General features: G+C 40.8%; 1 protein-coding gene across 3 annotated transcripts in view; it reads left to right on the top strand.

Moving 5' to 3' along the window:
• The window catches only part of slc12a5a (solute carrier family 12 member 5a), a 123,822-nt gene that overhangs the window by 104,278 nt on the left and 2,762 nt on the right, over window positions 1-16,782 (top strand). The window contains exons 5-25 of one of the 3 annotated variants that reach the window (XM_026346728.1): window positions 3,077-3,131; window positions 3,830-3,960; window positions 6,798-7,045; window positions 7,589-7,800; window positions 8,598-8,765; window positions 8,999-9,097; window positions 10,144-10,201; window positions 10,331-10,505; window positions 10,625-10,743; window positions 11,016-11,114; window positions 11,243-11,362; window positions 12,133-12,237; window positions 12,595-12,763; window positions 13,034-13,229; window positions 13,679-13,848; window positions 14,014-14,145; window positions 14,511-14,618; window positions 15,035-15,160; window positions 15,566-15,798; window positions 16,042-16,056; window positions 16,287-16,420. In XM_026346728.1, coding sequence (XP_026202513.1) covers window positions 3,077-3,131; window positions 3,830-3,960; window positions 6,798-7,045; window positions 7,589-7,800; window positions 8,598-8,765; window positions 8,999-9,097; window positions 10,144-10,201; window positions 10,331-10,505; window positions 10,625-10,743; window positions 11,016-11,114; window positions 11,243-11,362; window positions 12,133-12,237; window positions 12,595-12,763; window positions 13,034-13,229; window positions 13,679-13,848; window positions 14,014-14,145; window positions 14,511-14,618; window positions 15,035-15,160; window positions 15,566-15,798; window positions 16,042-16,056; window positions 16,287-16,420 — 2,872 coding nt within the window. The remainder of the gene's footprint in view (window positions 1-3,076; window positions 3,132-3,829; window positions 3,961-6,797; window positions 7,046-7,588; window positions 7,801-8,597; window positions 8,766-8,998; window positions 9,098-10,143; window positions 10,202-10,330; window positions 10,506-10,624; window positions 10,744-11,015; window positions 11,115-11,242; window positions 11,363-12,132; window positions 12,238-12,594; window positions 12,764-13,033; window positions 13,230-13,678; window positions 13,849-14,013; window positions 14,146-14,510; window positions 14,619-15,034; window positions 15,161-15,565; window positions 15,799-16,041; window positions 16,057-16,286; window positions 16,421-16,782) is intronic. The other 2 variants (XM_026346729.1, XM_026346730.1) reach the window with 2 other exon arrangements.

The raw sequence follows: 16,782 nt of genomic DNA on the forward strand, positions 1-16,782 counted from the left end.
AAAAAAAAAAAAAAAAACTCACAGGCCATCAGAAACTAACCAGAGAGTAGAAGTGAAATTACCAGACTTAGTCAAAGCTGATGAGGTCTGAGAGGTCACAGTGGTTCTTCGTCTTGCAGCTTGTCAGTGTCCGGACAGTAATAGAGATAATAGAGAGTCTTTTACATTAGGAAATGTTAACATGAACAAAAGATACACCTACGTGTCCGTCCAGATCTATCTTTAAAAATCTGACCAGCCCCTCTCCCTCAGCTACTGCTGATGGACCTTTGCAAGCTTTTCCTCTCACAAAGCAAATGTGCAGTCCACAGTAAAAACGGTTAAATTAGTAGATTGTGAAACAGTGAAAACAGATTTCTTATTTCGAGCTGACTACCACGGATGTTGCTGGCTGTAATAAAGTTTGCTAATGACAGTGGTTATCGTCTGGAGTTAGCTACAGTAGCTTATTATCATTATCTCCATGAGTAGCTATTGGTTTTAAACTTGACAGGAAACACACACAAACACAAATACTCACATTTCTTATGCACACAGAGACACAAATATATTCTTCACATGTATGTACAGGTGAATCTTCAAACTCTTAAAAATAGATTATGTTCCTTCCTCCTTCTTCTCTCTTTTGGCATCAACTATCTCATACACATCCACGTGCACACTCATATTTATAAGATAAAAGTCAGCAGACAAGAAAAAATATTAGGAGAAATGTGCTAAGTGACATGATAAATACAGTATAAGTGACTGTTTATGAATAAAAACCCTCTGAAAAGATCTTACCTAAACTACATAAATGATATTGTGCTAAAAGACTGAGAGTAAAGCGAAAGAAGCAGCATTATGTAGTTGTGCAGGATAGAGCTACTGAGCCCTATTAGCACATATAAGATAAAAAAAAATACTGTCCACTGTTTTTTGTTGTAACATAACATCATTTGAATGCTTACGATACACTAAATATTGTGTTTAATAGTTTACAATACTTCACAATATACTTATACAAGAACATTTTGATGTAAACAGACTGTGCAGTCTACAATTTAGCTGCACATGCTAATCTTTCCACTTTGTTAGAGCAGATAAACACACAATTTAATTCATTTCTTATTCCATTTTCTTTTGCTAAAAAAAGAAACCACTCGCGAAACTCAAGGCTCAATCATGCAAACACAATCACTGTGTTTATTATACTGCACGTGTGTTTTGAACGCACGTTAAAATGCACGTTTTAGGCGTTACAGTGTTTCCTTTCTAAAACTTTTCCTGTGTTACCGTGACTGAACAATATAGTAGATAAGTTAGAGTCATGTATTACCTCAAACATGTTGTGCATTAACTCTGCTTCACTATACTACACGTGTAAATCATAGGAGTCTACTGATGGCTGCCCCGTGCAGTTGTCTAGTGATTCAGTATGCGACTGACAACCTCTACGTGGCTGCTGCCCACAGCAGATAAAACACTTAAACAATTACTGTCTTATCTGCTGTGGTGGGAGAAGAGCTTGTGGCCTCATTACGGCCAGATTAGAGAAAGGAACAGAGCCCGGTCCCACTCACTCTTCGCTCCTGATCTTCAGTCTGCTGGGGTCTCAGGTGACACTAACCACATTACGGTCTTCGCAGAGACAAACGCAATGATAGTCAAACATAACCAGCAAGGGAGTCGTCAGACTTTCTTCAGTTACTGGCGTCACTGCCTCGTTTCGTTGTTCTCTAAGATGCCAAAATGAAAATAATGGTAGTTATGTAAGAAGGATAGTCATGTAAATGTGACAGGAACACCACAGTAATGACCACTGAGTAATACAGTACATCAGTGATCTTTATGTTATTATTTATTGGTGCAGAATTTGACGCATTTTGCATTAACACGACAAAAAGAAAATATACAGTATAAAATCCACATATCAGTTTTACTATCTGAAAGTTTATATAATATTAACATCCAAACAGTAGATGTAAGACATCTTGTACACTATGTACTGACATGTCTTTATAGTTGTTTATTTACTTATTGTTATTTTTAGTTAGAGAGGAACAACTTTAAATACATCACAAAACAAAGCATATTGAAATTCAGTTGAAAAAGTAACTTTCCACTGTTGCTGCCTTAAATATGAATATGATTCACAAAGAAGTGTACTCAGGAAATACCAACTGCATATATGCATCAATATTTTTCCAAAATTAAAAGCTTTCTGGGTCGTAGGTGAGTTATAGCGGGAGTTATAATATGATGCTGAAAACAATGACTAAAACATTAAATGCAACAGCAAGTAGTTATGGCTCAATAAAAATGTAAAAATAAAACAACTACAGCAGTGCAGCTTACAGAAATGAGGAAAAGGGAAGTTCTGTTTTAGGAGAAGGCATTTTGAACAGCCTGCTCTCACAGGCACAACTCGCAGAGTTACATCTGAGTTGTCTCTGGTTGTTTGAATGTGCTCTGACAGCTGGTGACAGGCCCAGTGGCAAAATTATTTATCAAATCAACAACCATGCAGCTTTTAGAATGTAATGTTCCTGTAAATTGTTGTTGTCGCCATTTAAACTCCATCATTCTATACATCACGCAAGCCTGATTTTTCTTCTTTTTTTTTTTTTTTTGATGCATCAGCGACAGGAACTTAAATATAAGTTTCTATCAGAAAAAAGCGGAATTAACTTTAAATGGCATAAGACTGCATATGATTTGCAGCAATGTTAGCAGCACTGCTAAACTTTTAAATAAAAAAAGAAATGTGGTGGAGCTGTTTGTGTTTTTTAGTGACAGTTTTACATTTAACTACTGCCATGAAATTTAACACACACATTGTTTCCCTGAAGAAGAATCCAAGGTTGATACTGTAGATATTGTAACAGATGTCATCCAGCATCAAGACAGACGTTTTATTTCTTAGTTTTGCAGCTATTTTTGACCAACCAGTAAATTATACTATGACACAATAAATAGGGATTAAAGGATGAGGAATGCAGCAGTCAACTTTTTATAGTCAGGCTATCAGCGGATTCTGTCAAATATTATCTAATTTTCTTCCTTCTGCTGTCGTTTCTCCTCCCTCTCTATGTAGACCATGCTGACTGCCATCTCGATGAGTGCCATCGCCACCAATGGAGTAGTGCCAGGTGGGTGAGCAGACGCTGGCACCACACAGTCATCACTGTCCGCTTCTAAATTTCTCTTTTCACTGATTGCTTTTGGCACATTACACCCAGCACAGCTTGATATCCCCAGAAACATTAAAAGCTTTAGTCTGGGATCTTGTGCACTTTAACTTGTCGTCACACAGTGTTATTTACACATAACAAAAGCATCCGCCAAATGCCTAAAATATACAACTGTATGTATGTGTTTGTGCCTGTATGCAGACACACATTATTGCACACATTAAACAGTATGGCTATATTTCGTAATGTGAGTTTACATCGTAATAATGACATCTTAGCAGTTGGCGTGTGTACAGCAGGGGTCAGAGCAAATTGCAGGTTTGTAGAGAAGTGTGGAACTGTACACCAATTATAACTGTCTCTGTTATAACTAGTACCAGCCTTTGTGCTGCAGCAAAGTACTGATTAAAGTCTATTTATTTATGCTCATTTAATTCATTTGCAGAGTTAGAATATACAGCCACAGTACTAAAACATCAGTGAACTATCGGAAAGGAGTGTGTTGACAGCAAGTTACTGTAACACCATTACATAAGTGTATAAATGGTGATCAATTTATAATTTTAGGGTTAGGGTTGCTGCTGGCTTCACTAATATACACACATCTGTTTCTTATCTGTTAATAACTTTTGTGTCTGTGCTGTGTTCGTGTCTAGCTGGAGGCTCCTACTACATGATATCCCGTTCACTTGGCCCTGAGTTCGGGGGAGCAGTGGGAATCTGTTTCTACCTGGGGACCACATATGCTGGAGCCATGTACATCCTGGGGGCTATAGAGCTCCTCCTGGTAAGAAACAACCCAACTCCTCCTCTCTTGCCCCGTCACTGTCCTCATCATGATATTTACAGTGTTACAAACAGTCAAAGTGTTGGCTGGAAAGATTTGGGATGACAACGAATGTACCAGTGTGTGGACAATAAGAATAAAGATAAGGAGAAGCATCAATCAGTCAGTGTTGCAACAAAAATGTCTTAACTGTCATGTAAACCAGGAGCTGGGGTTCTGTTGTCAGGGAAGAGAATCAGGTTTCGAGTAGAGAATGTCAATTTCTCACCCATGTAACCGAGTTTCTTATCAGCTTTCGACATGTGCAAGACAGACATCTACAGAAAGTCAAAGGAGCAAAGTGGAGAAGAGATCTGTCTGGATGAAAGAAGAGACCAAGACACGGGGCAGCGATTCCTCCTTTTAAATGAAGTCTGACTTTTCCGAATAACCTTGTTACCTTAAACCTGGTTAATCTAAATTCATCAAAAAGAAAATTTTATATTACTCCAAAAACCCAAAAAGTCCAAAGTCATGAATGCTCCGTGTTGATTTCCAGGAGTTACATCGTGTACAGACTGCGGCCTATTCACTGTCATACTTGGACTGAAAACTTGACTGAAAAATATGAATCAACAAATATTGAAACTAGGTGTCGTGTGGAGACAGAAATCAATGCATTCTTTTGCAGGTGCAGGGCCTATTACTCACCAAAGATTTATCCTGACGCTGATTCTGATTAATAACTGGTGAAAACAAATTCACAGCATTTCCAGAACAGCTGTCATGTTTTGTTTTTTTTTTCAGATTAGAAATTAAAAGCAAAGACGGATCACAGCCCAGTGAGTGGGTTCATGCTGATGTGAGTAAAATAGAGAACTGCCAACTCTCTATTGTACAGCCTACTTGAAATGACATCCATTTTAAGCTAATTCATCCACGGCTTTGCCAGAGCACAATGAGCTAAAGGGAAAATGATGGGACTACATTGCCAGGTTAGTGAAGGATGACCACTCAAATCACAGCTTTTCCTTCCCTGCAGGAAACTCTCAGACATCATATCTCTTATATCTTTTTTTCATGATGTTCACATCGTCACAAGCGTTTTATTTTTTTTTCCGGAGCTACTTTTACCTTGCAAACCTGTAGCAGCCACAGCTAAGGGTGATGCCATTTGGTCTGTGGCCACAGCCAGCAGCAGTGCGAATGAATTGCAAACGGAAACGTTTTGCGAGGAAACACAAAATCAGAGGCTCTGTAACATACTAAATGTACATAAGAGGGGAAAAAAGATGTAACTTCATGTTGTTTTTATCCAGTTACGTCTAGTGGGCTGAATTTTATCCAGGTAAAGTCTTTTATCAATGTAAACAATAAAATGCAGTGAAATTAATGGTGAATTGGCAAACATGAAAAATGAAACATGGCGCTGCACAGCACCTATATGTGCCACATGCCTTTGTGAAAATAGAGTTCTCCTTCAATTTATTATCCTCCTCACTGTGCTTTGAAGCTATTTTTTCTCCAGCTGTGTGTTCTTCAACCTGAATTTTTTTTTTTCAGATGATGAAACAGGGATCTTTCATCTCGATCTTCATTCCTCTCCTCCTCCTTCCCCTCTGCCTTTTATTCCACACTTCTTCCACTGCAGTCCTCCATGCTGCATGGAGTATTGAGTAATTATGCAAATGCTGCATTAGCGGGAGATCAAGACACTGGCGGAGAACAAGACCATTCCTTGAAACAGCTCTCATCACTTTGGTCCACTGTTATCAACATACCAGTGTGTGTGTGTGTGTGTGTGTTTTTTTTGTTCCTTCCTTCTGGATGTATCTAATGGATATGCAGAGTTTGATCATGCCTGGAGGTTAATTCTGTCTTCTGGGTCAAAGCTGGCTTAGTTTCCATTGTGAAATAACAATCCCTGCAGAATTGTAAGGAGCGGATCTGGAGAAGGCTGATTTGAATACGTTTCATCCTTCCACCCCAGCCAAGAACACAAACTGATGCTGCTATTTTAGGAAGCATGAACAGTTCACAGTGAAGCAGGAGATTTGTTTGCCTAGTGATAGGCCGTTCTCAGTATCGGATCACTTTCTCCAGTCCAGTGGCCGAACCAAGCCACGACTCCCTGCCTGTTCTTCCAAATTCTCTTTGCTATTTATAGTGATTAAGCAGTTTGGGTGGAAACCAAATGATTAATTAAAAAAGAAAAAATACAGAGAGAAAATCCCATGCTTATGTAACAGCCCCGCCATGAATCATCTAAAGCCGATGACAGATACTGACAGACTAATTAGGGGTTTACCATTTTATATATGATGGGACTATTCTTACATTGACCCGTAGTAAAAGAGTAATAATGGCAGTTAATTTCGATTATTAATACCATGCTGGGGTCCTTTAATTAAAGCGAATTAAAATAGCTTTCAGTGTTATGTGTGCCGCTTAAGTAGAGGAGTGCTACATGTGAGCATCACGTTTTTACACAGCACAGACTTGTCCTCCTCATTCAGTTCATCCCTCACTACTTTCCTCACCTGTCTTCTATTATTTTTCTTTTATTTTTATTAATTTTTTGTTATAAACCCACTGTGAATTTTTAAAAAGTTGAGCAGTAAACAATAAGCTAGAGAAGCAGGCTTGTGAACTGAAATGTGCTAGTTTAAATCCCCAGACAGGCCATGGAAAAGTGAGGAGGGAGTGGATGAGTAACACTTGTGCTCCCTAAACAACCACCAAGATGCCCTTGAACAAAAATGAGATTATATGGGACTTTTATGAGAAAAGCGCAGTTGTGCTTTCCCTCAACACATAAAGGTAAAAGAAAAAAAACTAACATGAATCATCTCCTTCAGATCTACATAGTGCCCAAAGCGGCCATCTTTCCCCTGGAGGGCCTGGAAGGTGCCGAAGCGGAGGCTGCCCTGCTTAACAACATGCGCGTGTATGGGACCATCCTGTTGACCTCCATGGCCACGGTGGTGTTTGTCGGCGTAAAGTATGTCAACAAGTTGGCCCTGGTGTTTCTGGCCTGTGTCATTCTCTCCATCCTGGCTGTCTACGCTGGGGTCATCAAGACTGCCGTGGATCCTCCTGTCTTCCCGTAAGCAGTGACAACCAAGAAAAAAACCCACAGACCCGCACCCATATAACCCCACAGTGGTTTATATGAGTTGATTTGATACCAGAATCCAAACTGCATTGACTTGAAAGGTTGCAAATAAATTAAGCTGCACAGTACAGTACATTTTGTTTTAATGGAATATGTATTTTAGACTGCTGTCAGCCTGCTTTGACATGTTTCTGTTTGCAGCAATATCATTAAATCAATGCTTCCTGAGGAGCTATTATTGTTTGAGGCTAGACTGGGTGCTGTAGTATTTCACTATTTCACTTACTAAATCAGTTTAGTGACTTTTTCTGTTTACATCTGTAGCGCTGTTGTAGCCCACTATATGTGACCAACCAATTGTAATTGAATTTAATCAAATCATGGGCAGTGTGACATTTCATGATTTAATATTTAGAATCTTTACTAAAGCAGTAAACAAAGTGCTTAGACCCAAACAAACACACACACACACACACAGTCACCAGCCACTCCATCAGTGTCCTGACAGACGTTTTGTGCCTTTCTTCTCCGCAGTGTGTGTATCTTGGGGAACCGCACATTGGTGTGGAAGAGCTTTGATGTGTGTGCCAAGACCATTGAAACAGCTAATGGGACAGTCACCACCCAGCTGTGGCGCATGTTCTGTGATTCACCTCTCCTCAATGCTACCTGTGACAAGTACTTCGTTGCCAACAATGTGAGTCAGGTCCAGGGCATCCCAGGGATCACCAGTGGCATCCTGGCAGGTTGGTGTATAGTAATGTGTCATTCATTCAATATTCACATGAACAAGCCAAAAATATTTCAATCTCCATGTATCCCTATTTTGCTGAGTCACCGGTGGTGTCGCAGATCAGTGCTCTAATGAAAATTCATAGCTGGCCGTATACATGTAGGAAAATTTAAACATGTATCGTCTGTGTCATTTATAGTTATGAGGGTAAAAGAGTGGATGGAGAATAAAGAAGGAATTAACGTTAGTTTGCATTAGAATGTGTGTTACATTTAGAGTCTGTACTGGTACTTTTACTTGAGTGAAGAATTAAAGGGTACTTCTACTTGTAGTGGACTATTTTTCTAGGCTCTAAGTTCTTGCACCTTTACCTGAGTATTGAGTTTGTACTTTATGCACCTCTGCTATGCCTTGCGTGACTAGAAGCAGCAAGATGAAGCTTGTTCTTTGGTGTTTGTTGAAAGCATTTCCAAGAAATTTAGAAATCTTTACCCATCATAGCAGAGCAAAATAGCACTTGGATTTCTTAGCCACGAAAACCCTAGGCTAGAGAAAGCCAAGATCTAGCTGAACCCTTGTTTCAATATTTATTACATTATATTTTTAGATGAAGATAAGGGCATCAAGGGAACCATGTAGATGTAGACATGACTAGTAAATTAAGAGTTGAAGACCAAAGTGAATGAATGAATCAGTTAAATCACAGTGAGTGAGAATTGAACTGGGCAGGATTTCAGCTTTTGATCTACAGTGGACATTCACCACTGTTCACCACTGTGTTCTTCCTGTCATTCCTCTCCCCCCATCCAGAGAATCTGTTCGGGACCTACTACGAGAAGGGGGACCTGATTGCCAGGAAGGACATGGAGTCAGTGGAAGAACAGGATGACCCTTTGACCAACACCAACCGCTACGTGTTGGCTGACATCACCAGCTTTTTTACTTTGCTGGTTGGCATCTACTTCCCCTCTGTGACAGGTGAAAAATCCACATCAACCCATATTTATTTTTTGGTATCTACAGCATCACTCAGTAAAAGGGTAAAAAAAAAAAAGGTTTCAGTATGTTTTCGTCATTTAGACTGGCTGACATTTCTGAGTCTATGTTTAAATGTGAAGCATTTCTTCGATATTCTGCAGCTGCTAACATATCCTCTGTATCTGAGTGAACCTCTGATCATGACCACGTTCCCTTCTTGATTGACTGTTCAGGTATCATGGCTGGCTCCAATCGCTCTGGAGATCTGCGTGATGCCCAGAAGTCCATCCCTATTGGAACCATTGCAGCTATTACCACCACCTCCACTGTCTGTATCCTCTCACTTGTGCCACCTGCAGGATAACGAGAGTCACTGTGTGGATTATTTTTTAAAATGTTTTTCCAGACAGTTTAAACATTTAAAATGATGCCACTTTTGAGACAAATGCTATATAAGTGTACTGTTTTTCATGCAATTATGTATCTTAAAACCCACATGAACTCCAGTAGGACAGTTCAGTTTCCACTGAACATCTTGAAAGTACCAGTCAGTTCAAACCAGTTATCCACTCCAGTGGTATTTTTAACTGAGTGACGATATGTCAAACATTACAGGTGCAATTTTGACAAGACTTGAAGAGATGATGAGCTGGTGCTCTGCCGTGCTGCAACGAAAACACACTGATTGGCCTGCAGAAGCACCATAATTAAAGTTCAACCCTGTAAACAATGAAAGGTCATAGCCATTATAATACTAGTCTGATTGTGATGAGGGGTAATGCACAGTTTTTCTATTGACCTAAACTATGCACTATATCATTTAATCTTCGTTTTTTTAAGTCTTAGTGGCACGGCTTCTGAATCAGTTTGCTTCCTCAGTTTCAATACAAACTCAGACACTTTTGCACATTCCACCATCTTCATATCGTTTATTTCTGCTGTTGTAAAATTACTGCACTGCTTTAAAACATTTTTCCTGACACGCCTAAGACTGCATTTTTCTTCCAAATGTGCTCTTTCCATTCTCATGCTGTGCAGAATACTCTCTTTTAAGCATCCATGTCGTCTTCCATGTATCTCACAGTAATCAGTTTGGGGTTTAACAAGATTTGATTAAGACTTCTAATTGCATCACAGGGCTGTCGATGCAATCTCAAGTTAATAAAGCAGAACAATATTAGTTGCAATGGCATTGATCTCTGAGATATTATCCTAAACAAAATCGATTTATGTAACTTCTCAGCAAATACAACAAATTGGTTTATCTGACTCTTCAGTGCATCTTCAAAATGAAAGAGTTATTATTTTTATGATCAACTCTGTGGGTGTCATCTGTTTGTATGAGGTAACTTTACTTTCCTGATGCGTAACTGTTTAGACATGTCCAGTGTGGTTCTGTTTGGTGCCTGCATCGAGGGTGTGGTCCTCAGAGACAAGTACGTTTATCCTTGGTTAACTGGGAAATGTACTGATTATTATTCTTATTTTGTGCTTTCTGATTAATAATACAACAATAAGCATTAAATGAAATGGTGAACACGAGAACTTTTCCCCATCTCCTTTAGGTTTGGGGAGGGAGTGCATGGGAACTTGGTGATTGGCACATTAGCTTGGCCATCACCATGGGTAATTGTGATCGGCTCATTCTTCTCCACCTGTGGAGCAGGACTTCAGAGTCTGACAGGAGCTCCTCGTCTCCTGCAGGCCATCGCCAAGGACGGCATTGTGCCCGCCCTTCGGGTCAGTATCTCTGCTTATTTATTTCCTTTCTAATGGCTTTACACTAGGACTAACAGAGAAAAGGACTTCAAGCAGACACACTTTTAAACAGCTCTGGTGTTAATCTGTTTTCTTTGCAGATCTTTGGCCACGGGAAGGCCAACGGAGAACCCACATGGTCCCTCCTGCTGACAGCTTGTATCTGTGAGAGCGGCATCCTCATTGCCTCCCTGGATTCAGTGGCTCCCATCCTCTCTATGTGAGAACCGAAACAGACTCCCTAATTTATTGCCATTTTTAACCAACAGTGGGAGATTTTAGAGCAGCCAGTGGTCTGCTATTCCTTAAACGATGCAAATGCCAGCTTCTAAAAGAGCCGACCACTTTTCTCCGATGGTAATACATATAAATAACACTAAATGTGACAGATATTGAGACCACATACTCCTTGAACTACATTTCGGGAAACCACTCCGCTGTTTCTGCCCATAAGAAGAGATGTGTTCATAGGATTGTGTGTGTGCCCTGCAGGTTTTTCCTGATGTGCTACATGTTTGTGAACCTGGCCTGTGCTGTGCAGACGCTGCTGAGAACTCCAAACTGGAGACCTCGCTTCAAGTTTTACCACTGGTCAGTTCAGCAGATCTTGACAGAAACAGCAGCTGAATTTTTGTATTTGAATTAATTATTAATTTATAATTTATTGTCTCTAAATACATCTGTCTCACTCGGCCTCTGTCTACTCCCCATCCATACAGGACTCTGTCCTTCCTGGGGATGAGCTTGTGTCTCACTCTTATGTTCCTCTGCTCTTGGTACTACGCCATCGTCGCTATGGCAATTGCCGGCTCTATCTACAAGTATATCGAGTTCGCAGGGTGAGTGAAGCGCAACCTCAGGAGAGATTGGATTCGCTGGCAGCCTTTAGCTTTGGCTGGTGTGTGTGTGTACTGTATTTTAAAAGGGTGTTGTTTTTACATCCACACCATCAATCATTTTTTGGGGGGAGAAATTGGTTAGGCAGCACTCTCAGGTGCTCCTGCTGGTTGAAAAACTGCAGCTGAACTTCCATGTTTAATTCACACTGAATATAAAGAGCGGTTGCCTGAAATGTTACTGTAACCTCAATGTGCCGTGCAGCCGTAATGTGTGGGAACGAACGCGACAGGTTTGATTGGATTTGGTTGGCACATATCCACAATTAAAATACTGTGATTAGGAGCACAGAGAATGTGATTGTCACATCTCTGCTTTTAACTACGAGTAGTTTTTACAACTGGAAATGTTAATCTCATTTCCAACTGAGGCTCTAGCTCACAGTTGCCCTGTCCCCTCAGACCCCGGTGCCTGTGCCTCATAGGCCCGTTCTGTAATCCATCCAAGCTTATAATGGAGCAGTGCCGTGCGATGCACACTTAGTATTTAAGCACTGTGATTCCCTGTGGTGAATGACATCATGTTAACTTGACATTTACCAGTGATGCCTAATCCTTAATCACACTGCATTATGTCAAACTGACGACTAAAAGTAGATTTCATTCAGTGTGCGGACTGTATCACTGTCACTTTTTAAATTCAGAATGAGCCTGCAAAAGTATTGTTCATGTTTTGACTGACAAATATTGACTGGCACTTGTCTGTGTCACAGAGCGGAGAAGGAGTGGGGTGATGGGATACGAGGTCTGTCTCTGAGCGCCGCACGTTATGCTCTCATGCGACTGGAGGAAGGTCCCCCGCACACCAAGAACTGGAGGTATGACACACCGCGTGTCGTTTCATCATGGATCTAATTAACTCGGAAATTAACAACATGTCTGTACATGTTCAGGCATTCTCTCAGTTAATGTGATTCTCTTCCTCACAGCTGTCAAACAACAAAACAAGTGTGAATTCGCATTAACAAGTCATTCTTTCGTACCGTTTTTCTCTGTCTCTCCTTCCCAACTAGAATTCTCCCACTTAGCCAGTTGGGCCATTTCACTGTTCGTCCCTTTTTTGTGACCCCTCACCACTCTCGCCACTTTACTAGCTTGTCCTTCTACTTTTTTCTGCCCTGTATTTTCACTCTCTCTCTCTCTCTCTCTCTCTCTCTGCTCTTCCCTGTCTTCAGGCCACAGTTGCTGGTGCTGGTTAGTACAGATGCTGAGCAAAATGTGGAGCAACCTCGTCTACTTTCTCTGACCAACCAGCTGAAGGCAGGCAAAGGTCTAACCATTGTTGGGACAGCTCTACAGGGAACCTACCTGGATAACCACGAACAGGCTCAGCGTGCAGAGCAGGTAGGAGGCCTTTACCTGTCACTGAAAGTCTTTAATACTTGAGTTTCTCAAAATGTGAAAAATCACCACATGATAATTGTCACAGAACATTTGTGTATTTGTTAAATTAATACTGATAAAGGGCTATGTTTTGGCTTGCAGTCTTTAAACGTTTTCTTGAATGATATTCTGTATATTATATACAGTATTATTATATGTTGTCTAGTCTAGACTGACAATAGCACTAGGCTACTTTTCACAAATGGTATTTTCTCTACCTTACCTTTCTAGGCATTGCATAAATTGATGGAAACCGAGAAGGTGAAAGGCTTCTGTCAGGTGACGGTGTCCTCTAACCTGCGTGATGCCACATCCCACCTACTCCAGGCCAGTGGGCTGGGCGGCCTGAAACATAACGCTGTGCTTGTCTCCTGGCCACGCAACTGGAAGCAGGGAGATGATCACCAGACCTGGAGGAACTTCGTTGGTGGGTTACTGGAAAAAAGCTGGCTGACATCCAAAACCTTTGGCTCTGTCTTTGTAGATGTTTAGGGCAAGTGAGTGGAGTGTGTTCAGAGACATTTTTATGGCCGGCATCTACACTACTTTAGCATATCAGAAAGACAGAAAAAAAAATCACGCTTATTAGACATAAACTGTATCAAACAGCAAATTTTTTAAAAAGAGGAATATATTCAAACAGAAGATGATTTTCTGATTTATAAAATAGTAATTTATGCAGTAACAAAAACTCTGTCGGCTCATAAAAGTGTCACCCACAGACAATATTAAAGAGAAAATTCAAAACAAAATCATCAATCATCATACCTTAAAAATGGTAATAGATCCTGTACTAATACTTTGTGTAATAAAGACATACAGTATGTAGTAGTAGCTAACACATCCATCTCTCGATGATTCTTTTCTGTTCTGCAGAGCTGGTCAGAGAGACGACTGCTGCCAAACTGGCTCTTCTTGTCCCAAAGAACATCGCAGCATTCCCGTCTAATGGTGAGCGCTTCACTGAGGGTCACATTGACGTGTGGTGGATAGTCCATGATGGAGGCATGCTGATGCTGCTGCCCTTCCTGCTCCGCCAGCACAAGGTACTGAAAGAAAAAAAAAAAGAAACGTTACGTTAAGTAGAATTCAAACAATGAAACGAGCCATGCACAGCCTGGATTCCTACAGTCAGATTTACGTGTTTACAGATTGTTGTTTTGTACTTTCTCAAATTCTGAGATGTCTCAAACTGTTTTGTTGCTCGTCAGGTTTGGAGGAAGTGCAAGATGCGCATCTTCACTGTGGCTCAGATGGACGACAACAGCATTCAGATGAAGAAGGACCTGACTACATTCCTCTATCACCTCCGTATTGATGCTATGGTGGAAGTTGTTGAAATGGTGAATTTTCTTAAGACTAAACTTTTTAAGTATATGTGCTTATGTTTATATACATGTATATACATATTCATAACCACATATAAAAGCACTTTAATCTCACAAGTTACAAATTAGTAATATCTCTGACTGGCTTACTCCAGTGAACATGACTAGCATTTCTTCACAGGAAGAAAGCCAGTGTCTAACTACCTTGTTTCTAGCGTACACCATCCTTCAGTTTCACCTTGTGGCTTTATCTGTGTCTAAATTGAGGCATCAACAGAAGGGAGCTATAAACATGAGGATGTTGGCAATGAACACACTGATAAAAATGTTTTTTTTAAACCCATCAGAAATTAGCTATCTGTTCATTTCTTTCATTATAGCATGACAGTGACATCTCAGCCTACACTTATGAGAAGACCCTGGTGATGGAACAACGGTCGCAGATGCTTAAACAGATCAACCTGACCAAGAATGAGAGGGAAAGAGAGGTAAGGAAGTTTTTATGTTGGTTTTGTTGTTTACAAGTACACTCAGAGATGCACACATAGACTTGACATTAGTTGATGGACTGATGATTTGACTTAACATGACATATAAGCCCCTCTGGACAAAAGCATATCTACATTTAAACCACAGCAGTGAGACACCATATTTACCCTCTCTATCAGTGTTGAAGACAGCAAACAATAGCAAACTGCTTTTCTTTTCTCCATGACAGCATGATGCTATTTAGACAGTTGTGGAAAGATGTGGATCTCTGCATCAAACTATTGTTTCCTCCCTCAAATGCTAAAAAGCTGAACGTCAAGATTCCCTCATCCTCCAGGTTAATGAATAGTGTAAGTGGAATGGAAATGAACTCACTTCTACTTTAATGTGTCCTCCTCCAACTGTGTCACCACAGATCCAGAGCATCACTGATTCATCCCGAGGGTCTATCCGACGTAAGAACCCGGCTGCTGTAACCACCCAGCTGAGTGTGACCGAGGACCCACCAGCTGCCAGCAAGGAGGAGAAGCCTGAGGAAGAGGTAGGATCGACTCATTAACTTAACTAACTTAATAACCCTAAAATGTTGAGTTTATTTATATGCAAGAAGGGAGACCTGTCCGAACTTAGCAGCATTTTTCCAAGAATTTCACAACAAACATGCAGCTGAGCATAAAATAATTAGTCCAGTATAGATGAGAAGAAATAGTCGCCGTTGACTTGATGTCATGTTCTAACAGGAGGCTCATTTTAAGGTAGTATGTCACGGCTCATGTTACTGGCAAAGACACCACGTAACTTCCTAATTACACTTCTCTTTCCTCCCCCCTCTCACACACTGTGGCTCTCTGTGACTTTACCTACATTTCCACCTCAACCGTGACTCTTTCAACCTTCCATGTAATGTACATGTTAAATCCTCATCACTTTTCCTCTCGTCTCATAGTCAAAGTCGGCTTCTTCCCCTGTTTCCCCCCCTGCCCAGGTCCAGCTCATCCATGACAACACAACCCCAGCTAGCCCCGCAACCCCAGCCACCCCACTGACACCTGCAGAGGGGGCTCAGAGCCCTGGGGAGCAGGTCCAGATGACCTGGACTGAGAAGTGTGATGGGGAGCCTGCCAAGCCGCCTGGTGCAGCCACACCAGAGGGCATCAAAGACATCTTCAACATGAAGCCGTGAGTGCTTTGAAATGCTTATTGAACCGTTACTGTTGTAAAGGTGAACTACCTTGTTATTCCTGACAAAAAGAGCCTTGAGTCTTTTTTTTTTCTGTACTAAAACATCACAGCAGTCTGACAGAACGCTAATAAAGGATTTGAGCAGTGACCGAGGATTTGCAGAACATGGAATGAGGCATTTAAAAAACATATATAGCTTAGTACTGATATGCATGTGTTTCTCTTCTTGTCATGCTGCAGTGAGTGGGAGAACCTGTAAGTATTGAAGTCCCTGTAAACCTTGTTCAGTCTATTCACATCTCATACTGACCAAGTTGACCAGATGAGGATGGGATAAATGTGTGTGAATGAGCATCTGTCATCTCGACCAGCTAACTATCACAAAATGCATTGTAACACGCTTTTAGCATAATGTGCAGTGTCATTTTGACACTGATTAAGGGCTGCATGTTATACCCCCTTCCTTTTGCTTTGTCATCGCTCAGGAACCAGTCCAATGTGCGGCGTATGCACACAGCACTCCGGCTGAATGAAGTCATCATGAAAAAGTCTTCAGAGGCCAAGCTAGTTCTCCTCAACATGCCTGGGCCACCCAAGAACCGGACAGGTGACGAGAACTGTATCCTTCACCTTGACAGAAATAGGTTACATGACAGGCGTTCGTAATATGTTAGAGAGCTCAAAAAATTGAGAGTAATTTGAAAAAGGACTTAAAATTAGTAAATTTATGTAGTGGTGTGCGTCTGTATTAACAGAAATGATAAACGCTTAAACACCGGCGACAGAAATATTATTATATGTTAAGAAAGACCATGTTTTTCACAATTTGACCTCGGCACTTCAGATGCTGTCCTACATAGTTACAGTTTGTAAGTCCAGTGGCGTGAAAACCACCACCTCAATGCTCTCTACTGATAGAATCACATGTAGTTGGAGTAAGATGTTTCTTTCAAGTCAAATAGATGTAAGGTAATAATTATG

This window comes from Anabas testudineus, chromosome 5 (assembly GCF_900324465.2).
Source record: "Anabas testudineus chromosome 5, fAnaTes1.2, whole genome shotgun sequence".
Classification (NCBI taxonomy): Eukaryota; Metazoa; Chordata; class Actinopteri; order Anabantiformes; family Anabantidae; genus Anabas; species Anabas testudineus.